This window comes from Macaca fascicularis, chromosome 13, assembly GCF_037993035.2.
Source record: "Macaca fascicularis isolate 582-1 chromosome 13, T2T-MFA8v1.1".
Taxonomy (NCBI): domain Eukaryota; kingdom Metazoa; phylum Chordata; class Mammalia; order Primates; family Cercopithecidae; genus Macaca; species Macaca fascicularis.
Genome location: NC_088387.1, coordinates 14,533,874 through 14,561,616, shown reverse-complemented (window position 1 = coordinate 14,561,616; position 27,743 = coordinate 14,533,874). Strand labels below are relative to the sequence as shown.

General features: G+C 50.2%; 1 protein-coding gene across 1 annotated transcript in view; it reads left to right on the top strand.

Moving 5' to 3' along the window:
• Window positions 1–1,257: 1,257 nt before the first annotated feature.
• Window positions 1,258–27,743, top strand: part of LOC135966722 (SH3 domain and tetratricopeptide repeat-containing protein 1-like) — a 47,500-nt gene continuing 21,014 nt past the window's right edge. Inside the window, 12 exon segments of the mRNA XM_074010884.1 lie at window positions 1,258–1,294; window positions 13,260–13,301; window positions 15,036–16,348; window positions 16,350–16,692; window positions 20,210–20,337; window positions 20,339–20,391; window positions 21,579–21,637; window positions 21,640–21,725; window positions 24,674–24,796; window positions 25,503–25,515; window positions 25,518–25,658; window positions 26,622–26,818. Of these exon segments, the coding sequence (XP_073866985.1) occupies window positions 1,258–1,294; window positions 13,260–13,301; window positions 15,036–16,348; window positions 16,350–16,692; window positions 20,210–20,337; window positions 20,339–20,391; window positions 21,579–21,637; window positions 21,640–21,725; window positions 24,674–24,796; window positions 25,503–25,515; window positions 25,518–25,658; window positions 26,622–26,818 (2,535 nt within the window).

The following is a 27,743-nucleotide window of genomic DNA, read 5'->3' as shown; positions in this document are numbered from 1 at the left end:
ACAAATGTGGAAATAGCCTAAATGCCACATCCTGTTACTACCTGTCATGAAGTATATTTACCAGTTATTCACTCTGTTCTGATCTCTACCCATTCCACGTTTTCTTCATGGAACAATAATTTGACAGTTGGTTATGCAGAACCAGAGTAAGTCTAGTTTGATTGGCAGGAAACGATTTTGGGTATGAAGTACTCTTTAGACATTTATTGAACTCTTGTTTGTACCACCGCTGTGCTGGACAGTTTATAAATATTACTTCTTTAAACAAGGCCTATGGAGTCAGGCTGCCTGGGTTTTGCTAACTAGCTGTGCCATTTGGGACAAGTTTTTAAGCTTATATAAACCTGACCTTCATCTATGAAATGGGATGGCAAGGGGTCATTATCATCTCACAGGATCGTGCAAATGTGTGTGTAAAGTGCTTAGTTTGGTGCCTAACACATAGTAACTACTCAGTAAAGTTATTATTACACCATCATCATCATATTTAAATGTAAATATTAAGAGCTAATAAATTTGTAAAAGGTACTATACCTTTACCCCTTGAACCAAAGACTACTTTAGTTTTAAGTGGTTGGGTTAATTTATGCCTTAAATATTGGCCTCTTGAATACCTTGAATTTCAATTGAACATAGCCAGAGGATTTCATAATTGGACCATTGCCTCTGGAAGTTGGAGTTTTGTTTGTTTGTTTGGTTTCACTTCCTACACTAAGCATGCGGCTGTGCACACCTTTATGATGACTTCTGGTACTGGGGAATCAAAGCTTCATTAACCTCTTTGGAGGAGATGATCTTATGCTATATGAAGCACTCAGACTTTGTTAACTGTGTACCATCCAGACAAGAGCAGGTGCTTCCCATGGCAGCCTGTCCTTTTCTTAGCTCTCTCATCAATCTAGCCTGTTCCTTCTATTCCTCTTTATACTAGAACTTCTCTTTGAACAAGGAATGTTGTTTTGTCACTGCTAGGTCCCTAGCAATTAGTAATGCCTAGCATATACTAGGTGCTTCCTGAATGTTAATAGGTGATAATCTAGCAGAACACAAGATAAATCCACAGGTTGAGATTTAAGCTGTGTGGTATGAATGCTGCATTGGCAAACTTATTCAATCAATTTTGTTAATGCAAGTTTAACATATCTTAGTAACTGACTTAGTTCAGGAATCATTTACTGAATGTCTTCTAGGCCAGACATTGGGGACAGAAAGGTAATAATATATGATCCCTGCCTCATGCACAGGAAGTCTAGTGCGATGGACAGATACGTGCCAATGGCTGCCATGGAATATGGTGAGCATTAAGATAAAGGGGCACCCTGTGTGCCCTTGGAGCATAGAGCAGGGCTTGTGTTCTGGGAACAGGGGCTCCATGTGAAAACACAATTTAAATTTTCTTTTTTCTTTCTTTTTTTTTTTTTTTTTTTTGAGACAGAGTCTTGCTCTGTGGTCCAGGCTGGAGTACAGTGGTGTGATCTCGGCTCACTGCAACGTGCTCCCCCGAGGTTCAAGCGATTCTCGTGCCTCAGCCCCCCGAGTAGCTGGGATAACAGGTGTGCACCACCATGCCCGGCTAATTTTTGCATTTATAGTAGAGATGGAGTTTCACCGTGCTGGCTGGGCTGGTCTTGGACTCCTGACATCAGGTGATCCTCCCACCTCGGCCTTCCAAAGTTCTGGGATTATAGGCATGTATGTATTCATCCTTTTAAATATCTGCGGGTAGCACTTAACTTTAAATGGGTACTAATTAAACTATTGAATGACTTTAGTATGGATTGAATGACTTTGCTCAGGCCTCGTTTTTAATTTCCTTCATTAGAGGAAAAAAAAAAAAAATGCAGGTTGAAAATCCCTCATCCAAACTGTTTGGAACCAGAAGTGTCTCAGATTTTTTTGCATTTTTGGATTTTTGAATATTTGTATTATACTTGCTGGTTGAGCATCCTGAATTCAAAAATCCAGAGTCTGAGCTCTTCCAATGAACATTTCGTTGAGCGTCACGTCGGCACTCAGAAGTTGTGGATTTCGGAGTTTCTGGTTAGGGAGACTCATCCTGTATGGGCGCTGGGTTGTTGCAGGAGTTCCGGACCAGAGGTTGGGTGACTAGGGTTTGGTTTTCGCTTTGTTACTAAACAGGCTGTTTTCTCCCATAAGCTCAGCCTTAGGTCCCCCGGTTGTCAAAGAAGGGAATGGGCCGTCTGATGTTGAAGGCCTCTGTTAGTTTTGACTTGGAGACACCTGGCTTCAGTTCATCTTCCTTAGGAGTGGACAAAGAATATGGGAATTTTGAAATTGTTAGTCAACATCTACAGGGTTGTTGCAGCCTGGTTTTGGGTAAAGGTCATCTTTAGTGAGCCCAGGGAGAAACAGTGGTTTAGCTGTCCACTGAGAGGGGTAAGCGGTTCTATTAATTTTCCTCTGTGGTAGTAGAAGCATTGTTAAGGGTGACAGCGTTAGTGGAGCAGGCTGGAAAGAGGAGGGGAACTCACTGTTACAGGTTATATTGAATGTGTTTTCAGTCACTAAATGCTTTTTATGATATGTTTTTCAGGATGTCAGTGTTGTGTGATTTCTCTGTGTTAAGCACAGGAAATTTAACATCAGCAAAAAAGAATGCTGTTTCTTTTTTTTTTTTTCCTTTGAGATGGAGTTTCGTTCTTGTCGCCCAGGCTGGAGTGCAGTGGCGTGATCTCAGCTCACTGCTACCTCGGCCTCTTGAATTCAAGCGATTTTCCTGCCTCAGCCTCCCGAGTAGCTGGGATTACAGGTGCTCACCAGCATGCCCGGCTAATTTTTATATTTTTAGTACAGATGGGGCTTTGCCATATTGACCAGGCTGTTCTTGAACTTCTGACCTCAGGTGATCCTCCTGCCTCGGCTTCCCAAATTGCTGGGATTACAGGCATGCGCCGCCACACCTGGCCTTGAATGTTCTTTCTATGGGAATCTACAAAAGCCAGGTTTTGAGTCTAGTGGCAGAAAACCTCTTCTTCATTGTTGAGCTGTGCTGTGAGCTTGGAGGGCTTCAAGGCCAGCTGGAAAAGCTGTAGTATTTTATGTCAGTTGGCTGTCTTGGAGAACTTAATGAGCACTGGGCTGGAGTGACACTGTCAGAGTTCATGAGCGGTTTGTGGCTCTCAAAGCCTAGATACTGGGGTTGCCCAAATATATTGGCTGGACTCACTATTTCTCTCGGGAGTCGGGGGTTGGAAAATGCTGTGGTCTTAACTCTGCTCTTAATTTGATGGTGCTGTTATGAATGGTAAGAATGATTTCATACGTTTGCATTTTGCTTTGTAATTCACAGAGAATTTAAAAATCCGTTATCTGATTTTATTCCCTCAGCAGTTCTGTGAAAAAGGCAGAGCAGTTTTCCTATCTTCTGTTTTCCCGTGATTCTCTTGTGGCTCACAGAAGCTAAGAGCCTTCACCAAGGTCATAGGGTGAATGAGTCGCAGAGCTGGGAGTAGAGGCTCAGGCTTCTAGGGACCCTGTTTCTTCCTCGAATAGCTCGCTCCCGTGGCGCTATGCTCAGGTAACGGCACATGCTCGGTTTGGTCTTTTGTAAATCCCTGCCCCATTTCGGGGGAGGTTCTTGGGAGGCTTCTATTCATTTTGGAGCATTTAAGTATCTTGTCCTCTCTCCCTCTTCCCAGATGCATGGGCATTTCTGCAGGCCCCCAGGCTGGCCCTTGTCCATGGGGGCGTCTCCTGCCTCCACATTGTTTGCATGCTCCCTTCTGAAGGTGCTCTTCCCGGCATGGAACCCCCTCGTGCTGCCTCCACACTGCAGGCTGTTTGGTAAATGTTCCTGACTCAGCATCGTTGCTTTCTAGAAATGGGACGGGGTATGGATGCCAAGTTCTTTTCTCTGTGAAGTCTGCGATTGTATCATCTTGCCTTCCCCGTGTGTCTTTCTTGAGGTTGTCGCTGTGTGGCGGTCATCTGTGTTCCCTAGGGTGCCTCCCTTGGAGTCCCGGCCGTAGCAGACATGCAGTCAGTGTTCATGGCCTAAATGAGAGGAAGGCCAACAGAGCCATTAAATCCGGGAAATGGCAAGTGAAGGAAAGGAATTTTTATTGAAGGCATGTGAAAAAGAAATCTTTTTAGAAAAGTTGACCTGTTTCTCAACTAGAGTTGAATTTCAGCTCAGAAAAGCAGCTGTGTGCCCAGAGGGCTTTGGGATTTCAGTTTGTGACAGATGAATTGAATTTGTTGTTGTATGAATGTGCTATGCATTTGTGGTTTTATTAGGCCTTTCTCCCAAATGGAATCGGTTTTTCTATAAAAGTCACACTTCCTTTTTGAGAAGTGTAACACTAATTGTATGGGATGGTCTCCCAAAAGATGACCTGCCAGGAACCAAATACTGCCTGAGACTCACGGCCCCTGGTTTCTGCCTGTGCAGCTGCAGGGCAGAGAGGCACGCTCGAGCTGAAATCAAGACGCATGTCTGCATCTTCCCTTTCTTGACTGCTGTTTCGTCTCTGAGCTGGCCTGCCTTCAACGTCTAGGAGCTTGGTGGGTGTAGACACATTACGGTACGGAGGAGGGATATGGTGTTACAACAGCCGGGAGACTCGCTGAAGTCTCTGTTCTCTTCCTGTCACTGCTCTGACTTTGTATAAGTCACATGTGTAGGGCTGTGCCCAGTGGCTTACACCTGTAATCCCAGCACTTTGGGAGGCTGATCTGGGAGGATCTCTTGAGCCCAGAGTTTGGAACCAGTCTGGGCAACATGGTGAAAGCCCATCCCTACAAAAAATAAAAGTTAAAAAATTAGCCAGGTGTGGTGGCTCATGCCTGTAATCCCAGCTACTGGAGAGGCTGAGGTGCAAGAATCACTTGAGCCCGGGAAGTCGAGGCTGCAGTGAACCATCATCATGCCACTGCACTCCAGCCTGGTCAGAGCAAGACCTTTTCCCAAAAATCCAAAAACAAACAAAAACCCATGTGTAATAGTGGCAGTAGCTAACTTTTGAAAGTTTGGAGAACAGTTCCTAAATACCTGTGACCATGGACAACTTACTTAGCCTTTCTCTGCCTTAGTTTCCTCATCTATGAAAAATGAGAGAATATGGTACTGATCTTGCAGGATTTCAATGAGAACTAAACGAGATCAAACTCAGAGCCTGGCACCTCGTGAGCCCACACTCAATGTTGTTATTTCAACATTTTAGAGGAAAATGAATGCTAATGGGTCATTATGGCTAAACATAGTCTATCACTGGTGTTACTCATGGTATTGGAAGGAACTTGAATTCCATATAGATAGTGTGATGGAGAAAGTATTTGGGGCATTGGCAGTATTGATTCAAAGAACAAAGGACGTGTCTGTCCTGTGTGGAGAGCCGTTTCCGCTTGTTTCTTTAAATGCTATGGGAAAAGCCGTGGACCCTGTGCTCTCTGCTCGACAGCTTCAGTCTCCGCATATTGATTTGGCCAATTGTCGCTCGCTGTCATCATGGTAGCAGCAACGGAAGGGACAGTTTGTCTTGATTTGCATTTTTGTGTGTTTGTGCTATTTATAGACAATTAAGACATGGAAGCCTGTTTATGGCAAGCTGGCAAATTCAGCAAAACATGGAAAAACCCGTTAGCACAGTTTGCACGTGTGCGGGCACAGAGCAGCCAAATAAACACACACATTTTCCTGTATTTTAAATCTCTCTGGAAAAAAAAAAAAGACATTAAACCATTGCCCAGATGGCTTCTAGAGCTAGAGCTTTTTCCTTGAAGTACATGAGTATGGCTGTCAGACATCTGAAACCCGAAGCCATCTTAAAACATCATTTTGATGCTACCCACTACCCGCCCTTTTTTTCCATTTGTAAGGGACAAGGATCCAGGAAGGGAAGTATCAGCTTACAAAGGCTTTTGTTACAATTAATCGTTCATGTTCTTTTTTTTTGGTATCTTATTCTCTGTTTACATTTTATTTTTATTTTATTATTATTTTTTTTGAGACAGATCCTTGCTCTGTCACCCAGGCTGGAGTGCAGTGGTGTGATCTCGGCTCACTCCAACCTCTGCCTCCCAGGTTTAAGTGATTTTTGTGCCTCAGCTTCCTGAGTAACTGGGATTACAGGCGTGTGCCACCACGTCCAGCTAATTTTTATGTTTTTAGTAGAGACAGGGTTTCTCCGTGTTGGTCAGGCTGATCTTGAACTCCTGAACTCAGGTGATCTGCCTGTCTCAGTCTCCCAAAGAGCTGAGAGTACAGGTGTGAGCCACTGCGCCCGGCCGCTGTTTCCATTTTGTAACGCTAGCGTCACCCCAGTGTAGGGTAGCTAGGCGTATTCTTCTTTCCTGTTTCCTGGTGTATTTTCCTCTAGAGTATTGATCTCTCTTTAACATACTTTTTGGTTGTCTGTTTCTACCTACAAAAATATATGTTCCCTGTTATATCACCAGTGCCTGGCACATAGATAGTTAGTCAATATTTGTTGAATGAATGAATGAATGAATGAATGGGCTGAAAGAACCTTATTCTTCTTTCTTCTGTCACTTCCCACCAAATGCTTTTGGAAAACGCTATGTGAACAGGGATCATAAGCAGGAGAGGTTACACACATGGCTGTGGGATAGCCCATCATCCTCAGATAATTGTCTGGAAGGAGGTGGAGTACTTGAGTAGAAATGATACAAGATAACTTCTTCAGAAAATCAGCCAAGTGTCACAGCTTCTCACACAGGCGTGTGATGTTTGCGTATGTGTGTATGAAGAGCTGTCGTGGCCTAGAATCACGAGCCTTTAGATCCCCTGTACAGATAGAAAAATAAAGGCCAAGGCCCAGGAGTGCTGCAGACCACCGAGGTAGAGTCCCTGTCTGCCCTTCTCAGTGTCCGGGCACTTCTCACTGCACTCCCCTCTTTACTGCTAAAGCCACCTTCCCTGACTCTGAATGTGTAACCACGAGGGAGAAAATGTACTCCAGGCTCACAGTTTGTGGAGAAAAAGCCCAGCAGCTGAAAATAATGTTCACAAAGTTTGTACCTAGAAAAAGTGGCCATTTCTATCATGTCTTTAAATTTCCCTGTTTCTCATACATTTTATAAACAAGACATTAGAAGGAGATTCGGGAACAGCAACTTTAGAACAAAGGGTAAAAAATCAAACCTAGAGCATTCCAGTTTCTGTTTTCTTCTCAGTTTAGGGCTGAGGCAATTTAGCTTCCTGTCTAAGGGACTACTCAAATCTGATTAGAAGCCATTGTGGGCTGGTAATTATCCATAATTTTAGGAAGACAGATGCAGCACCAACTCTGTTCTCTAACAGCAGGCTTATTAATTTTAAATTTGCATGGCAGGAGAATCAGATGGCGAGGCGGGATAAGTGTTCAGATGCTTGGTCATTGATAGCTTTTTACTTCCACGTATCACATGGGGATTTGGGACTCGGGGAGCCCACTGAGAACTGATGATTGTCTGTCCCCTAACCAGCTGGGTTCTTTTTCCTCCTGAGCTCAGAAAGATTGTTCCTACTGCAGCCAGGGAAGACAGGTTGTTGACTGGTTAGAAATCATGGCAGGTTATTTTCTTCACCCGCAGTTCGCAGTTGGAAAGCAGAACTATCAAAAGTTATCTTCTCTATTGTATTTCAAATCTGGGTGTTTAAAAAATTATATAAGCAAATTAAGCATTTATTTAATGGTAGTTGTGTGTGTTCTTGATGTGAATGAGAGGTGCATTCCCTGGTAAAATCCCTGGGACTTTATAGGAGGCTGTGAGCCTTAGAAGAGAAGTTGCTTTTCTAGATGATCACGTAGACATGATGCTGAGCACTAGACAAAAATGTTGATTGAAGTGATTTAAAAAAATTTTGTCTGAGTTCAGATTTTACACCAATATTTAGAAAATCAGCAAAAGAACTTGGAGGAATGTTCTCAGGCATCCAGTTCAGCCCCCTGCGCACATTGTCATAAAATCCGAGTGTGCGTACAGGGAGACACATTCTTTTCTGTTCTCATCGCAGGTCCTTCCCTGGCTCTGCAGCTGTCTGTCATGCACGTCCGTGTGAGGAGACCACCAAACAGGCTTTGTGTGAACAATAAAGTTTTTTAATCACCTGGGTGCAGGCAGGCTGTGTCCGAAAAAGAGAGTCAGCGAAGGGAGATAAGGGTGGGGCCGTTTTATAGGTTTTGGGTAGGTAAAGGAAGATTACAGCTAAAGGGGGGTTCTCTGGTGGGCAGGAGTGGGGGTCACAAGGTGCTCAGTGTGGGAGCTTTTTGAGCCAGGATGAGCCAGGAAAAGGAATTTCACAAGCTAATATAATCGCTTAGGGCAAGGACCAGTCATTTTCACTTCTTTTGTGGTAGAATGTCATCAGTTAAGGCGGGACAGGGCATTTGCACTTCTTTTGTGATTCTTCAGTTACTTCAGGCCATCTGGGTGTATACCTGCAAGTCACAGGGGATGCGATGGCTCGGCTTGGGCTCAGAAGCATGACATTGCCCTCTTCCCGACCTTCCCTACCTTTTCCCTCCTGTGCGGTTCTCTCATAAAGTGAATGGCCTCAGCCACAGCTTCTCTGCAGCTGCATCAGACTGTGGAGACAGGAGTGGTGGCTCCTGCAGGGCCTGCTGTTCCCACGGAGCCCAGTCTTGCTTGCCGCTGCAACCTGGTCACCATTTTGCACCGAAAGTATGTAATTCTACGGAATGAGAGCCAACATGCTGGGAATGAAGGCGTCTTTATCACGGTGCTCTGCATATTTTAATCTTGGGTGGAAAGTATGGAAAAGTATGTGAAACCTGTGGTTTGATGTCAGAAGGACGTTGTGAACTTGATGTGGACTGAGGATGTTCAGGTGCAACAGGCACCCCGGCATCATTAAATGAGACTTCTCCATCTCCCTGCCAGGCACGCACAGGTGTATGGCCACATCTTATGTGTTATCCTTATCTAGAGTGTGCCTTGGCATCATGCTTAAAGTTACATGATGATATTCTTCCTCATAGAGTAGGTCCCAAGCCGCATTCAACACAGAAATGTACTCTTGCTGTTCTACATCGAAAGTGCTTTCATCTACCAAGTGGGAGAGCAGTCCTAAAATCTGGGCTGGAATCACAGAAGGAAGGCTTTGGGAAGCAACAGATTCCCTAGTCCAAAGCTGGGTTTTGATGAACCTAGAAACAGGACCAAGAGAAGGGAATTTGCCTAAGGCCCAGACAGTGTCTCACGGTAGCATTTGAACGTAGCAGTTTCTTGACCTATTTCTTTAAATGATTAGTCATGCTTCCTCTGATTCCTATATAAACGTATTCCTCATTCATTCTTTTGTTTCAGTGAATTATCGCAGTGCTACCACGTAACAGTATTTGAGTCAAAATGTGGCAGTGTTTATCCCTTTCCAAGGTTTTTAGTTGCACAGTTTGTCAAAGTTGTGCTTACAGTTTCTTGTTGGTTGCAAGGTGTCCTTTCAGAAGCCGATTGTGTGGTGTATTTACATTGCTTGTTGGAGGTAGTTTGGTTAGAACCTACTTCGAGTGGCTGGCGTGGGCCTGGGGGACAATGACAGCTGCCTGCTTCATGGGCAGAGATGAAGTAATTGCTTCCTAGGAAGTACCATCCTCCTGGCCACACTCTCCAGCCCATTTCCTTTGTGGTGGTTTCCTCGCATCTGCACGTTTCTGGCTTCATGTGAGTCTCATTGATTTTAGCATATGACTTCAGGCTGTGGGGAAGAATGGCCATGTTAGCACAGAGATGCACACAAAGGAACAACTGGCTAAATGTGAGGGAAGACATTCTTACAGGGGGTTTCATTTCTTTTATTCTTTAACAGGCAGTCTGGGAAGCATTCTGGACACTTGGCCTGCACTGTCACAGCTCCTCCCTGCAGGATCGCAGATGTTTGGAGATTGTAGTGATAACTGTTATCATTGAGAATGCCATTCTCACAGGCTCTAATAAGTCAGGATTTATTCAGTGTTAATTTGTTAAAGACAACTGTGTTTCTACCAAATCCATGGGAGACGTTTCTCCTGGCAGTGTTGCTGGGGGTATTCCCGTGGCTTAGTCTTAGGGAAACACACGCCTTTGAATACTGCTGAAGCTGTGAGTACCCAAAGCGCACCACAGTACTTTTGCCATACGGGGTGTTAGTCACTGATACACGTCTCAGTCAGACCTGATGGATTCTTGACCCCTTCCTTTTTTAATTTTTTAATTTTTATTTTATTATTATTTTTTTAAGAGCCCAACCCCTCAAGTGGCCACCATGAATCTCTGGTGTTTTCAGTTGGCTGCAGCCTATTTGCCGTCTCTGGTTCAAACATACTCGAAGCCTGATGATGTTTGCCTCCGTTGTTCTTCTGCTGTGTGACCTCCGCGCCCGCAGGGTTCAAGACTGTCAGAGCTGGGAGCCACCTTCACAACTACCAGGGTTTCCGGAACCTCCTTTATCTAGCCCTGGGGATGGAAGAGATGTCATCAGAGGCGGAGGCTTATTAGGTTTACATGCCATTGATAACGAATGAGGAGGTTTTCTTTTATATAAGGGGAACTTCTTATAACGTGCTTTAGTAGGGTAAAGAAGCTTTTGAGGTTTGCTTTCTCTGGAAAGATAATTTGTGATCCTGCTGTTGCTTTCAACAAAAATATAATTTGCATACCAGTGCATGTTGTATTACTGAGCACTGGCTGACAAGTGGTTCTTAACTCGTCATTCACTCCGCCACTGTTTCTTGAATGGCATATGTTTGCCAGCTGTAGTAGGAACTTGCTAGGCTCTAGGACTAACCGTTATAAAACGAGGGTCCTGGGGGAAGCAAATGCATATAACTATAAAGGTTTGAGGGGATATCAGAGGGGGTGCCTATAGGTGGAAAACTTCGTTCATTCATTGTCCCATCTAGGAGGTTTTGTGTCTTAGCAACGTGTTCCATAGCAACACATCCCTCTATCAAAATATTCATCATATTAAGTTGAAATTCTCTGCTTAGGTATGTATTTTTCCGAATAAGTTTAGAACTGGTTAAGGACAGGCTATGGGGTATGTATTATATATATCTACACACACACATATATTTATATATATACACACATTACCGTTGTAAATATACAATATATATTTATATATATACACACATATATATTTCTCCCTCTCTATATGTACATACAACCCACACATATATATGCACACACACATATATATGAAACACACACACACACACACACTTCTACTGCCAAGCACAGAAAGTCAAAGCTAGGCAACATTTCTTTTAGTGTTCATGAAAAAATAGATGTGTTAGTTGAGAGCGTCCTTAAGTTGCCAGGGGAAAGACAGGATGGATTCACAAAGGGAGATAGTGTTTTTTTTTTTTTCTTTGTTTAATTCTTCAATTCGAAATAATCCAGACTTATGGAAAAGTTGCAAAAATAGTACGGAGAATTGCCATATACTCTTCCCTCAGATTCCCCAAACATTTCACCCCATTTGTACTTTCTCTCTCTGTGGATATAATTTTTTTCTCTTCTGAAATGTTTTAGAGAGGAAGGTAGAATGCAGGGCAGGGTGAAAGGTGGAAGGAGAGAGGTGGGTTGGGAGGCTTTTTTTTTTTTTTTAACCTCCTGAGATGGAGTTTTGCTCTTGTCACCCAGGCTGGAGTGCAACGGCACGATCTCGGCTCACTGTAAACTCTGTCTTCTGAGTTCAAGTGATTCTCCTGCTTCAGCCTCCCGAATAGCTGGGAGTACAGGCACCCATCACCATGCTTGGTTAATGTTTTGTATTTTTAGTAGAGGGGTTTCACCATGTTGGCCAGGCTGGTCTTGAGCTCCTGACCTCTGATGATCCACCTGCCTTGGCCTACCAAAGTGCTTGGGATTACAGGCATGAGCCACTGTGCCTGGCGATTGGGAGGCTTTTGCAGTAACTCAAAGTGCTATGATGAGGGCTGGACCTGGTTGGAAATGATGAGGAAGGTGAGAAGTGGTTAGGTCTGGCATATATATTGAAAGGAGAGTTTAAATGGGTTGGATGACAAGAGAGAGAAAAAGAAGTTTTCAGGATGATGTCAAGGATTTTGGCCTGAGTAACTGGAAGACTAGAGATGCTGTTATTGGGATCGGGAAGACTATGGGAGGAGTGGGTTATAGCAGGGGGAATCAAAAGTGTGTTTTTGGCATGCTAAATTTGAGGTCCAAAAAGAGATGTCAAGAAGTGTTGGCTGGTCGCGGTGGCTCACGCCTGTAATTACAGCACTTTGGGTGGCTGAGGTAGGCAGATCACCTGAGGTCAAGAGTTCGAGATCAGCCTGATAATTATTAAAATCGATCATTGATGTTTACTAATTAATCATATTATTGCTCCTAATACTGCAGGGGGTGTACACCTACCTGTGGTGTTGTTCCTAATATCCAGGGACAGAGAACATGATCTTAGTTTTAATATCACAGTAGGTGTACACTCACCCTGTAATACTGATCCTAATATCCAGGGGGTAGAGTATGACATGACTCCCAACATAGCAATGAATGGACAGCCACCCGGTGACATTGCTCCTAATATTCATGGAAGAAGCACATTATATTACTCCCAATATCGCAGGGAGGGTACAGCTCTTCTGTGATATGGTTCCCAGTATCCGGATGGGGAGAGGATGATAATAGTTCCAGTATCGCAGGCTGTGTTCACCCGCCCTGTGATATTGTTATGAGTATCCTGGAAGGGATATGACTCCCCATAGAGCAGGAGGCATACATCCAGCCTGGGATATTGTTCATAATATCCATGGAGAGGAGAGGCTGATATTACTCCCAATATGGTAGGGGGTGTACATCCACCCTGTGATATTCTTCTTAATATTCCAAGGCTGAGAGGATGATATTACTCCCAGTATCGCAGACACCGTACACCCCCGTGTGATACTCTTCCTGATATCCAGAAGGGGAGAAGATGGTATTAATCCCCATATCGCAGGAGGTGAACACCCACTCTGATATCTTTCCTAGTATGCATGGGTAGAGGGGATAATATTATTCCCAATATTGCAGAAGATGTACACGCCCCCCCCGTGATATTGTCCTTAATATTCCAAGGCACAGAAGACGATGTTACTCCCAATATCGCAGAAAGTGTACACCCCCCAGTGATGTTGTTCCCATGATCCAGGAGGGAAGAGGATGATATGACTTTCAACCGTTGCACCCTGCAATGCTCTCACCCTGCAACACCGACACCAGCTCAACCTGACATGGGAGCAGAGGTGCTGGCTGGGGGTGTTCATTGCTTCTCTTTTCTCCCTTGCCAGACTCAGTAGAGGAAGCTGAGACCGAACAGCCACAGGAACAAGGTGGGTTTTGCCAGTGGCTCAGGCTTCCTCTGGTTATGAGTTGGGCCTTGGGGTAATGCCGGGGGAGGGGACAGAGCTGAGTACAGTGGGCATTGGATGTGACAGTCACCCCTCTGTGGTGCGGGCTGGGGGCTTGGGGGACGTCGCCTGAGGTGGGCCTGAACCTCCCGTCTACTCTGGCACTGGAGGCTGTGGGGTCCCACACTTCTTCCAATGAACATGCTGACCCCCGCCTGGTCCCCGACCGAGGAGGTGGGGCATCCTTTCCACTGCTGGGGCCCACACGTAGCTGTGGGTTCCTTTTTCATGACCTGGAGAAGCTGCAGCTTGCCCTGTGCTCTGCCTCAGAGATGGGAGGCCACACAGCCCTCAGCGGGGAGCAGAATTCAGAGCCTTAGGTTGCAGGGGCCTCGACTGAGGTCCCTGAAGGGTCTGCTCCTTCCTGAGGGGCTGATTCAGGGAGGCCCTCCCGTCTCCCCTGTGCGACTCTGTCGCTTCCCCTCACACAGGGCCCGCATGTGGACAGCCTGGTGATGTGGATGCACCAAGGGCCCTTGGAAGTTCCCTGGGAATGGGATCCATCCCAGTACATTTGGGATGCAGGCACAAGGTCCCAGAGGAGGCCCGGGAAGCCAGTGGGGAAGGGAAGGCTGTTGTAGGTTTGCCTCGGGGAGGGGGTGGTTCCACTCTCTGCCAAAGTCTCTGGAGCAAAGGCACGTGGCTCTCCAGCTGCCCCGGAGGCCAGGGTAGTGGCTGGGAGGGGCTGTGTGCCTCTGCCGGGTGGGGGAGATTTCTTAGCTCATCTAGTGTAGTCAAGTCACATTTGCCTCTAAATCATATTTATTTATTTTTTTAATTCCAAGGCTTTACAGATGAATAAGGAGACAGTTTGTATTGAAAATAGTTTTTACATGTGAGCTTGAAACAGAGAGTCTGTTTAAATCTAGTTTTTTCCTTCCCAGTAATGCCTCCTTTCATCCCAGGTTTTCCAACAGGAAATGCGCTTGTTTGCTCACCTCTGGGAGGGGGCTTTGGCTAGGAATCCACCAAAGCCAGCAGACACCAGTGGGCTGCTGGAGCAGTCTGGCCTTTGTTAACCCTTTAGGAACTGTGGGCTTCAGGTTTTCAGACCATCCAAGGTGAAAGTGGCCACAGGGGCCTGGAAGCTTTCCCATCCTTCCTGCAGGGATGGTCCGTTTCCCTGCACGGAGCTGGGTACATGGGTACAACACCCCTGTCCTGTGCCGTCGGTGGCTTTACCAATTTTGCATAGCAGCTTTTGAGCTGATCCATAGCTCTGATTGGCTGTTGAGGATTTCATGGATTCCTGTACCCCACCGGGGGGCCCCAATATGCTGACAAAAGTTACATTTGTACTTGTTGTGCTGCATATACATGGGTCCAGTTAGAAGGCTTTGATTCTTTCTAAAGGGAAAGGCATCTCTGAGGGATCACTGAGCTGACATAGTCTCCTAAAACCACGCTGTGAGGTGGCGACAAAGCAGGACAGAAGGGTGATTTTGTAGGAGAGTCGGGCCACGGGCCTGCGTGTTCTGTGTGTCCCCGGAGTTCGTACGTGCTCCAGACCCCGGGTTTGCCTTGCGCATAATTCTCAAGGGCTCATGGCAAGCTGCGCCAGGGACACAGAGGACGGGGATGCGGGGATCCTGCCCCAAGTGGACCAAGGACTCACTGTTGGACTCTAATCTGTCTAGGTGTTTTTGTGACTTGCAGAAATACCTCCACCTTGCCTGGGCCTGGAGCCACAGGAGACCCTGCCGAAGGTGAAGAATGTTCTGGAACAATGCAAGACCTGCCCAGGCTGCCCCCAGGAGCCAGCGTCCTGGGGTCTCTGTGTAGCATCCAGCAACGTGAGCTTGCAGGACCCCGAGGAGCCCTCCTTCTGCTTGGAAGCTGAGGACAACTGGGAGGATCCAGAGGCCCTGAGATCACTGCTGCTGTTCCTGAACACCTCTGGATTCAAGGCCAGCTTCTGTGGCCTGTACAACGTGGCGCTGCCATGGCTGAGCAGCATGTTCAGCAGCTTTAGCGACGAGGAGGAGCTGACTGGGCGCCTGGCACAGGCCCCAGGGGCGGCCAAGAAAGGTGGCCTCCTCATGGCCCTGGCCAGGTTCTGCTTCCTCCTGGGGCGGCTGTGCAGCAGGAGGCTCAAGCTGTCCCAGGCCCGGGTGTACTTGGAGGAAACACTGGGGGTCCTGGAGGGCAGCTTTGGGGACCTGTTCCTGGTGGTGGCTGTGTACGCCAACCAGGCCAGCATTTACTGGAAGGAGAACCGGGAGAAGTGTACACAGGTGGTTCCCAAAGCCATGGCCCTGCTCCTGGGGACGCCCGGCCACATCTGCAGCACCGAGGCAGACGGGGAGCTCCTGCAGCTGGTGCTGCAGTGGGCGGTGGGTGGCCAGAGCCAGCAGGCCTAGGCCCGGGCCTGCTTCCTGCTGGCCAGGCACCACGTGCACCTCAAGCAGCCTGAGGAGGCCCTGCCCTTCCTAGAGCAGCTGTTGTTTTTGCACAGGGACTCGGGAGCCCCAGACGCTGCGTGGCTCTCAGACTGCTGCCTACTCCTGGCTGACATCTACAGCCGCGAGTGCCTGCCCCACCTGGTGCTGACCTGTGTCAAGGTGGCCTCATTGAGGACACAGGACTCGCTGGCTGGTTCGCTGAGGAACGTGAACCTGGTGCTCCAGAACGCCCTCCAGCCCCACAGCCTCCCCACCCAGACTTCCCACTACCTCAGGCGAGCGCTGGCCTCCCTAACCCCAGGCACAGGCCAGGCACTGCGCGGCCTTCTCCACGCCAGCCTGGCCCAGCCGTACAGCCACCATGGCTACCACGGCCCAGCCATCACCTTCATGACACAGTCGGTGGAAACCAGTGCTGTTGCCGGAGTCCGTGCCATCGTGGACCCCCTGGTGGCCCTGGCCTGGCTGCATGTGCTTCATGGGCAGAGCCTGGTGGCCCTGAACATCCTGCAGTCTGTCCAGGATGCAGTGGTAGTCAGCGAGGACCAGGAGGGTGTGATTGCCAACATTGGTGGCCGTGGCTCTAAAGAGGACGGGACAGACGAGGCAGGCAGCCGAGGGCTACTACCACGCCCTATGGGTGGCTTGGGACCTGGGCCAGCGGAGGAACCAGGCAGTGTTGCTGGCCAACTTTGGCACCTTGTGCCTGCACGCGGGTGCCAGCAGGCTGGCCCAGCACTACCTCCTGGAGGCTGTACGTCTGTTCTCGAGGCTTCCCTGTGGGGAGTGTGGCCGGGACTTCACCCACATACTCCTGGGCTACCTCTTCACCCGCCAGGGCCCGGCCCAGCAGTGCAAGGGCTACTACGAGTGGGCCCTTCTGGTCGCCGTGGAGATGGACCACGTGGAGAGTGAGTGTCCCAGTTCCTCCTGTGCGCCTTCTGGGACCACTTGGGTCAGGGCACACCTAGGGTTTGTGATTCGGAAACAAGTGGTGGTTTTTCCACCATCGAAAGTGCTGAGTCATGGCCAGCAGCAGATGTTGGCAAACGCCCTGGAGACAGGCCGTTCCCATGCAGGGCCAGGCCCTCTGTGCCCTACTGAAGCAGCCAGTTCTTCCTGGTTTGCCCAGGGACCATCCTGCCTTGAGCATGGAAAGTCCTGCATGCTGGGAATCCCTAGACATAACCCTGGGATCAAGGCATGTTGTGCTGAGCTGGGACTTGGGGCCCCTCCATGAGCCAGGCCCTGAACGCCAGTTCTTGTGCCTGTGTTTGCTTGGAATCTCGGCAGCCCTGTGTACTGGTCATCCCACTTCACAGAGGACACGGGGCGGGTGATTGCCCAAAGCCACAGAGCAGTTCACGCAAAAGCAGCTTGTGCTGAGTGTGCCAGGCCACACCCACAAATGGGGCTTGTGGGGTCCTCGGGAGGGAGGTGCTGAGCGTGGGAATGTGAGCTTCAGGCCAGAGAAGCCACAAAAGGGTGAGTGGCGTGATGGCGGGGCAGCACTTGGCCCCGGATGAGGGAAGCCTCTTTAGTCTGGGACCAGAGGGTTGAGAGGATTTAGTCAAGTAATAGGTGTGGATGAGGGGCTGGTGGTGTAGCCTGTGTGAAGGCCCAGGGGTGAGAGAGTGGGGGTGAGTCAGCGAGGATGGGTGGGGTTTGAGTGGTGGTGAGTGAGCGGGAGAGTGAGTGGGGATGAGTGGGGTGTGAGTGGGGGTGAGTGAACGGGAGTGGGAGCGGGGATGAGTGGGGTGTGAGTGGGGGTGAGTGAGCAGGGCTTATGCAGGGAGGTGCAGAGTTGGGAGTAGGTGGGCTGGGTGCTGGATAGTGAGAAGCTCTTCTGGAGAGCTAAGCAGGGTCTGGGGCCTCAGGCTGTGGCTTGGCCTTTTCCCCAAGAGCACTGGGGAGCCATGGAGTGCTATTGAACAGTCACTGCAGACCGAGCAGTGAACGGACAGTAGGTGGGCAGGGCTGTCCGAAATGTAGGCCGCAGAGAATAGATGAGGAAGTTGAGTGCAGGGAAATGGCTGAGACAAGGGATACTGTTGACTCCCCTCTGCCTTGCAGCGCTTTGTCATGGCATAGTGAGACTACTCAGAGGTGCCTCCTGTGGCCTGGACCAGAGCTCCAGGGGCTGTGCCCAAATCTGAATGTGCTCATTTCCCAGCACGGGCCTGGTACCCACTCTTGGCCCTAGGAGGGATGAGATTTTGGAAAGGACCGTGTGAAGGGGCCCCGGTCCCACACATCTGCCCAAGGAGGGTTGGGGGGTTCAGACCCAGGCTTCTTCCCCAGGGGCATTCTGTGACTGGAAGGAGACCCTCCAGGAACCCAGCGCCCCAGCCCCCGCTGCAGCCTCCGGTGGCTCCTGGCACAATAGCCTGTGGCACCTCCTCCTACGAGGCCCTCCCCTGGGTGCTGGGGGATTCAGACTTGGAAATGCAGGCCAGGGAACGGGGATCATGCTTCCCTGTCTCCCCACCCTGCGCTGAACGGTCGAGGAGACCGAGGGCGCTGCTGACACCCCACATGCTTCCTTGGGGTCATTTTTGAGTCACTTTCGGTAGTTTGTGTCCTTCTAAGAGTTTGGCTGTTGTGTCTAGATGGTCTGGTTTCTTGGTGTACAATTGTTCATAGTGTTTTTATGGAATCCTTTTATTTCTGTCAGGTCGGCAATAATGTTTCCTCTTTCATTTCTGATTTTAGAAACTTGGGTTTGTAATTGTTTATTTATTTTTATTAGAGATGGGGTCTTATCATGTTCTCCCAGGGGGGTCTTGAATGCTGGCCTCAGCGATCCTTCCCCCTCGGTCTTACAAAGTGCTGGGATGACAGGCGTGAGCCATGGTGCTCAGTCTCTGATTTTAGTCGTTTGTGCCCCATCTTTCTTTTCTTGGTCAGTCTGGTGAAAGATTTGTCAATTTTGTTATTATTTTCAAAAAACCCACTTTTGGTTCTGTTGATTATCTCTTTTGTTTTTCCATTCTCTGTATTTTTACTTCCCATTTCCACTCTCACGTTTATTATTTTCTTCCTTTTATTCACTTTGGGTTTAGTTCATTTTCTAGTTTCTCAAGGTGGAAAGTTAGGCTTTTGATTTGAGATTTTTCTTCTTTCTTTGAATGTAGACATTTACAGTTATAAATTTCCCCTTCAGCACTGCCTTAGCTACATCTTGGTGTTTTTGATACACTGTGCTATTTTGTTCTTTTTAAAGTTTTGCTCTATTGCCCAGGCTGGGTTGCAGTGGTGCAATCTTGGCTCACTGCAACTTCTACCCAGGTTCAAGTCATTCTCATGCCTCAGCCTCCTGAGTAGCTGGAATTACAGATGTGCACCACCACACCCGGCTAATTTTTGTATTTTTTTTTATAGAGACAGAATTTCACCATGTTTCCCAGGCTGATCTCAAACTCCTGGACTCAAGCGATCCTCCCGCCTCGGCCTCCCACAGTGCTGGGATGAGAGGCGTGAGCCACCGTGCTGGCCCGGGCTGTGCATTTGTTTGTATTCTTTTCAAATTAATTTTCAGTTTCCCTGATGGTCTCTTCTTTGACTCACTGGTTGTTTAGGAGTGTGTAGTTTCCACATATTTTTGAATTTCCCACGTTTCCTTCACTGTCGATATCCAGTTTCGTGCCAGTACAGCTGAAGAACACCTCTGCTTTGGTCTCAGTCCTTCTCCCTTCACCGAGGCTCATTTTGTGGCCTGGCACATGGTCTGTCATGGGGAATGTCCCATGGGTGCTCAAGAGGACTGTGTATTCAGCTGTTGTTGGGGGGCGTGTGTGACAGATGTCCATTTGGCGTACCTGGTTTCCAGTGTTAATCTTCGGAATGTTTCTGACACTAGAAAATCAGAAGCTTTCCACCGTTCCCAGCGCCCTGGCTTTGGGAGAGGCCAGCGAGCCTGTGGGTTTGGAGCGTGGTTGCATGAGAGAAGCATGTGTGGAAATGCCAGGGGCCGGCTTTGAACCCCATTCCCCCAACATGATGCCATGTGTGGCAGACATGACGCTTGGCTTTGCTCTCTCAGGGTTCCATCTGCGACAGGGGCTACTTGTGCCCCTGGTCTCATCATCTCAGGCTGAAGACGGCCCTGGTCCTGGCCAGAGGGGCTTTGTGAAGCAGAAATAGATGGCCTGGTGCAGGGGCCGAGCCTGGCCAGGACCTTGGCCCTGGGAGTTGTAAAGAAGGCCAGCCTGTACCATGAACATGTGCACCAAGCTGTGCCCATGTCACGGTGTGCTCGGCGCCTGCCCTTGCACAGGTGCATGGCCTGTCTGAGCCCAGGCTCCCCGCCTATGGGGCCCAGGTTCACAGAGGTGTGAAAGAGACAAGCACAGAGCAGGGGCCTCCGAACCCAGCGAGCCTCGCTTCGATGCTGGGAGGCTGACGTCTTCCATTTTGTCTTCTGCCCAGGCCAGCTGTGGGCCGTCCAGCGGCTGTGCTACTTCTACAGCATCGTCATGCCCAGTGAGACCCAGTGTGTCATCTACCACGAGTTCCAGCTCTCCCTTGCCCGCAAGGTGGCCGACAAGGTGCTGGAGGGGGCAGCTCCTGGAGACCACCAGTCAGCTCTACCGGTCCCTGGGCACCGAGCGGTGAGGGCTGGCTTTGCAGTGGTGGGGGTGTGGAGGGGGGCAAGGGGGTTGGGGGGGCTGGGAGGGGGGCACAGGGAAGCTGGCCCAGGGCCTCCTCAGCCCCTTTCCTTTGGATCATTTGGTTCCTTGGCATCAGATGCTTTGAGCTGGTGGGTCTGGGGTCGTCCCAGGGCTGCTGCTGGCTTGTGAGTCCCAGCTTGAGTCTCCCTTGTTGGGTCAAAGGTCATCTCAACCCCAGCAGAGACAGTACATGCACACTGGGCTGTTCTTCCTACTATGGTGGCCTTTGTCATCTGACCTCTGCCTGCCCTGAGTCTTCACTCCTGGCCTTCATCTGTCCCCTTAAATGTGACCACAGCAGCCACCTGTGGCTTCTCTCCCACAGAAGACAGAGCCAATTGTTTCACCTGCTTCCCTGGGGCAGGGTTTCAAGGTCTCACGTCCCATATGTGGCCCACTGGGCTTCCCCCGAGCATGCTGACCTGGTGGGGTAACCATGGCCCTGGCCACCCCACCCACAGGGCCTGGTGACATTGCTGCAGTCACAGCCCCTCAAGTGTTGGACTTACTGAGAGAGCAGGGAAGGGGCCAGATTCCATGGGGACCCGGGAGACTGGCTCCAGTCTTGGCCTCAGGTTCACAGAAGGAAAATGGGCCAGTGTGCTAGAGCCATGCTTCTCAAAGTGTAGTCCCTGGACCAGCAGAGCAGCATCCATGTCACCTAGGAGCTTGTGGCAAGTGGGAGTTCTAGGGCCTGCCCCAGGCCTGTGGAGCCGGAAGCTCTGGGGGCAGGGCCAGCAAGCTATAAGGACAGTCCTCCGGGTGACTGTGATGCCTGCACACCTTGAGAACCATCGGCCTAGATAGCCTCTGAACACTAACGGCTCCTGGTGCATCTGGAGAAGACACAGGCCATGTCTGGGAGGCAGGGGAGATGGACGAGCACACTCCTCCTGCCACAGGGCAGCATGATGCTCGATTCCCTCAGAAGGATATCCTTCATCTTTTCCATGCCGTGTGTGTTCACAGCAGCCTGGGAAGGGCAGAACACTGCACACACAAGAGGGCCGTTCCCAGTCTGCACATGCCAGATTCATCTGTCACCAGACCCACGGGAGGAGGCAGACTGGTTCCAGGAGGATGAGAGCCCTTGTTCTGACACCTGTGTCTGATTCCAGTGATTCCAGGGCCTACAAATCCGCTCTGGACTACACCAAACGAAGTCTGGGAATTTTCATTGACCTCCAGAAGAGAAGGAGGCGCATGCCTGGCTGCAAGCAGGGAAGATCTATTACCTCCTGCGGCAGAGCGAGCTGGTAGACCTGTACATCCAGGTGAGTGGCAAGGGATGCAGGAGGGCCCCTGTGCTGTTCACTCTCTGTCCATCCACCCATCCACTCATCCTTCCATCATCTATTTACCTGTTCATCCTTCCATCCATCCATCATCCATCCATCTGTCCTTTCATCCATCCATCATTCATCCATCCTTTTATCATCCATCTATTCACCTGTCTATCCATCCATTCATCGTTCCGTCATCTATCTGTTTACCTGTTCATCCTTCCATCCATCCACCAACTATCCATCCATCCATTCTTCCATCATCTTCCCATACACCTGTGGGTCCTTCCATCCATCCATCCATCCATCCATCCATCCATCCATCCATCCATCCTTCCATCATCCATCCATTCACCTGTTCGTCTTTCCACGCATCCATCATGCATCCATCCATCATCTATCCATCTTTTTATCCAGCTATTCACCTGTTCGTCCATCCATCCATCCTTCCATCTATCTTTCTGTCATCGATCCAACTGTTCATCCATCTATCATTCATTAATCTGTTCACTTGTTGATCTATCCATTCACCTGTTTGTCCATCCATCCATCCTTTCATCCATCCTTCCATTATCCATCCATTCAGCTGTTCATCCTTCTATCCATCCAACCATCTTCCATCCATCCATGATCCATCCATTCACCTGTCCATCCATTCACCTGTCCATTTATTCATTCATCATTCATCTTTTTATCATCCATTCATTCACCTGTCCATCCATCCATTCATTCACCTGTTCATTCATCCATTCACCTGTTCATCCATGCCTCCATCCATCCTTCCATCATCCATCCATTCACCTCTTCATTCTTCCATCCATTCATCCTTTCATCATCTATCTACTCACCTGCTCATCCTTCCATCCATCCATCCTTTCATTATCTATCCATTCACCTGTTCATCCATCCCTCCATCCATCTTCCATCCATCCTTCCCTCATCCATCCATTTACCTGTTCATTCTTCCATCATCCATCCTTCCACCATCCATCCTTCCATCATCTATCCACTCGCCTGCTCATCCTTCCATCCATCCATCCACCCATCCATCATCCATCCATTCACCTGTTCATCCTTCCATTCATCCATCCATCATCCACTCATCCATCCATCATTCATCCATTCTTTTATCGTTCATCCATTCAGCAACCATCCATCTACCTGTTCGTCCGTCTATCCTTTCATCCATCCATCCTTCCATCATCCATCCATTCACCTGTTTGTCCTTCCATCCATCCATCATTCATCCATCCATCATTCATCCATCCATTTATCCATTCGTCCATATATCCATCAATCTATCATCCATCCATCCTTCCCTCATCCATCTACTCACCTCCTGTTCATCCTTCCATCATTCATCCATTCATCTATTCATCCTTCCATCGATCCATCCGTCCATTTATCCATCCATCCATTTATCCAACCATTCATCCATCATCCATCCCAGTGTCCATTCATCCATCCATCATTCATCCATCCTTTTATCATCCATCCATTCACCCGTGTATCCATCCATTCACTTTTTCATGTGTACATCCATCCATCCATTCATCCTTCCATCATCCATCCATCCATCCTTCCATCATCCATCCACTCACCTCCTGTTCATCCTTCCATCCATCCATCGTTCATCCATCCATCCATCCATCCATCCTTCCATCATCCATCCATTCATCTGTTCATGCTTCCATCCATCCATCCATCCATCCATCATCCATCCATCTGTTCATTCATCCATCCATTTATCCATCCATTCACCCGTCTATCCATCCATTCATCTGTTCATCCATCCATCCGTCCATTCATCCTTCCATCATCCATCCATTCACCTGTTCATCCTTCCATCCATCCATCATCCATCCTTTCACCCATCCATCCAGCTGTTCGTCCATTCATCCATCCATCATTCATCCATCTACCCACCAATCTACCTATTAATCCATCCCTGCATTCATCTATCTCTCCATTTGTTTATCCATACATTCGTCTCTCCACCATCTATCCATCCACATGTACATACATCATCTACCCTCCACCCATCCATACATTGTCTATCCACGCATACATACATACATACACACATCATTCCAACCACCCATCCATCCATCCATCCAAGCATTAATCCATCCACACACCCATTCATCCATCCATGTGTCTACATCTCCTCATCCATTCATCCATCCACCCACTCATTCCTAAGCCACTGCTGAGCACCTGTTGTGTGCCTTTTCCCTTCCTCCAACTGGTTCCCTCACATCCTCCCCCGGTGGCCAGCATCTTCTCCCTGAGGGCAGAGGCGCGGCCCCTCACAGTGCACAGCACCTGCTGGTATACAGCACATGCTCAAATAATGTGACCACTCAATTAACACACAGAAGAACTTGCTCCAAGCGACATGTGGCACAACTACTTACAAAATGAATCTATCATAGTGGCTGTTTTCAGAGGCTTTCCCAAACACAGTGTGATTTGGAACAAATTGTGAAGCCCACGAGACTGATGAAGCTTTCATTATTGAGCACCTGCTGTATACCTCCTTGAGCTGAGGAGAGGGATGAAGAGCTTATGGCCAAGAGGGGACCAGGCCCATCCACAAACACTGCTGATGTGGCAACGCAGAAAGGAGCCAGGGGCTGGGCTCCCAGCAATCTGGGGGCCACGGAGACTGGTTTGAGTGCAGGGGGAGTGGGCTAGGGCTAGCCCTGGTGGTAGGATTCACAGGTGTCGGGCTCCTGGGCTGCAGCTGCTCAGTCACTTCCTAGCACTCAGGAGCATCACTTCATTGTCCTCATGCCAGTGGTGGGGGCAGCCCTCATGCACAGGTTCTGAAAAATGCTCAAGTGTACCTGTACTGTGGGAGAGGAAGGAGCCTGGCAAAGATGCGCGTAGCCACCTCGCCAGGTGTGGGTCTTGAGGGATCTTCTGTCTCCTCTCAGGTGGCTCAGAATGTGGACCTGTACACAGGCGACCCCAACCTGGGGCTGGAGCTGTTTGAGGCAGCTGGAGACATCTTCTTCAATGGGGCCTGGGAGCGGGAGGAAGGCATGTCCTTCTACCGGGTGAGCTGGCCTGTGGGCTGATGTGGGTGGGCCTCAGTGGGGCACCTGGAGGGCTGAGGCACAGGTGTGGCAGGGTAGAGGCCTCCCAAATGGAGGCAGGGCCACCCATGCACATGATGAGTTTCCAAGTGGTCTGACCGGGAATGATATTGACCATGCCCCTGCCTGGGACAAACTCTCGGGGCCTGGACGTGACAATGGCTCTACCCTTGTACCTGATGACCTCAAGCAACCATGAGTGGGAAGTCCTGTCCCCATCTTCCATATGAGGAAACTGAGCCTCAGAGAGGCACAGGGACATGTCAAAGGACACACAGCATATCAGTGGGAGGCCCAGGTCTGCACGCATCCCGAAGTGGGATGGCTTCTCCCTTCCTCTGAGCTCACGGTGTGGCTCAGCCCTGGGCACAGATCAATGTGGTGTTTTTAGAGCAGAGAGGAGTGCTGGCTCCCCCCAGTCAGACCTCCGGTGCCCAGGTGGGAGAGGCTGGTCTGCGGCTATCGGGTGTAGCTGGATGGGCCTCAGGTGACTCTTCAGCCCCCAACTTGGATGTCTGAACTGTGTGTTATCCCAGAGCACAGAGCTGTGTCGAGGTGCAGGGGTAGCTGGGGTGTGGGAAGCTCCAAGCACGTGTTTGAGCTCTGAGGAGGGCGCTGGGCAAGGTGGGTGCTGCGGGAAACCTGACCCCACCTGCCTGTGTGGTAGGACCGGGCCCTGCCCCGGCAGTGACTACGGGCAACCGCAAGGTGGAGCTGCAGCTACAGCTGTGCAACAAGCTGGTGTCACTGCTGGCCACACTGGAGGAGCCCCAGGAGGACTTGGAGTTTGCTTACATGGCCCTAGCACTCAGGATCACTCTGGGTAAGTCCCCTGAGCCCCCGCCCTGCCAGGACCCACACTTTGCCAGAGCCCAGCCTCCAGGTCTGCAGGCCAGGAGCTGAAACAGCTGCTGGATTTTCCTGGTCTCCTGTCCAGGCAGGCAGATCTGCCCAACTGGCTTCCCCGTCCGGCTGTGGGGCACAGCCCGAGGTCTCTCACGCAGTGGAGAGCTCCCTGCCTGACTGAGCTCTGCTTCCTCTGCCTGTTCCCGCTGCTGACCACAAGGGCCGTCCAGTGTGCCCTCTGCCTTCCAGACATGCCAGGCATCTCGTTGGTCCCTGTATGTGCCAGACTGAGTGGCACATTCCCTTTCTCTTGTGCCCTTCCCACCCTCATCAACCACACGGTTCTCTGGCTGATAAAATCCCAGTTCCCCTTCCAGCAGTCTGCCCCTTAAGGCCGTGCATCCCTTGGTGCTGTGCCAGGGTTGTCTGTCCCCCTCCAGAGACAGGGAACCCTAGGCAGGCCACATGCCCCAGCGCCTTGTGCCCCGTGGCCCAGTACATAGTAGGTATGCAGCTGACTCCCCAAGGTAGGGGGATCTGATCATGACACACCCAGGAGGAGTCGGATGTCACGTCTGTGGGTTGCCTGGAGCCGGGGAGCCCGGGAGCACCTGCACTGCATGGCTTTTGGGCTCCCCTGGTTAAAACCAGTGAGCAAAGGCAGGTGGCTATGTGTAGGCACAGAACTGGGCCATCCAAGTCCGACTTTGCCAAAGCCTCTCAGTAGACAGGGGCAGGCCTTATTAGTTCTGCTTTGCAGATGGGAAAGTGAGTCTGGGAACCTGGAAGGGAATGGCCAGAGCTGCCCGGGTGACCACAGGTGCCTGGAGACAAGCCAGGTGTGCTGCCTGGGATCCGTATACCTGCTCCTGAGGGACCTGTGCCCTCCCTGCCCCAGGGAGCCACATCCTCACACCTGCCCCTTTGGCCTGCACCCCAGGGGACCGGCTGAACGAACGCGTGGCCTACCACCGGCTGGCCGCCCTGCACCACCGGCTGGACCATGGCAAGCTGGCGGAGCACTTCTACCTCAAGGCCGTTTAGCTCTGCAACTCGCCGCTGGAGTTCGACGAGGAGACCCTCTACTACGTGAAGGTGTACCTGGTGCTCGGTGACATCATCTTCTACGACCTGAAGGTGGGTGGGGAGGAGCAGGGCTCGGGGTGTTCCTGGCCCCCTTGGAGTGGGATCTCCACCCAGACCCCAGAGGCCTGGGTTCCAGCCTTTCTTAGGAATGGCCCAGTGGCCTCCCTCGAGCTCTACACCCAGCTGGAGGAGCCGGCAAGGTTAGCAGGTAAAACCCAGCTCCCCAGATGGCCAGGCCCCACCCTCACCTCAGTCTCAGCCAGGGAGGCTGCCACATGAGTGGGCAATGGTGGCCTCTGGGTAAAGAAGGGGGATTGTAGTCAGGGGGCCCTCCTGGAGGAGGTGACACCAAAGCTGAGTCTTGACAGTCAAGTGTCAAGGTGCATTTAACAAAACAGGGTCGGGAGAGTGACATTTCAGAGGACGGCATCATCCTCACATTGAATCCATGTTGCAAGATCCAACCCAAATCCTGGCGCCTCCTCTAGGAAGCCTGCCCAGGGTGCCAGCCTGCACTGAGCAACTCCTTCCTGGAGTCCCGAGACACCTTGAATCTTCACATCACCCAGGAAGGGTGGGGTGGGACCAGTGTCTTACCATTGGGTTCACAGACAGGGAAACCCCAGCTCAGGGCAGGTGCAGTGGGGCGGGGCCCCAGCCAGCCAGGCTGAGGCCTTGTTAGGTCGGGTGTGTCTCGAGGGGAGGTGCTGTGCTCCCTCTGCCCCCAGCCCTGCAGGGGTGGAGAGCTGAGATTGGCAGACTGAGACCTGTGGTGTCTCCACCCATCTGCCCAGCAGGCACCGCCCCTCCTTAGCATCACACCAGCCTCGTGTCAGTGCTCCTTACGGGCTGAGGGGCCAGGGCACTCCAGTCCAGGGACCGAGATCTTGGGGGCCTTAGAACAACATGAGGAGCTGGGGCAGCCCTAAGACCCTGCCCCGTATACCCCACCGCAGGCCTGGGGCTGCCCGGGAGG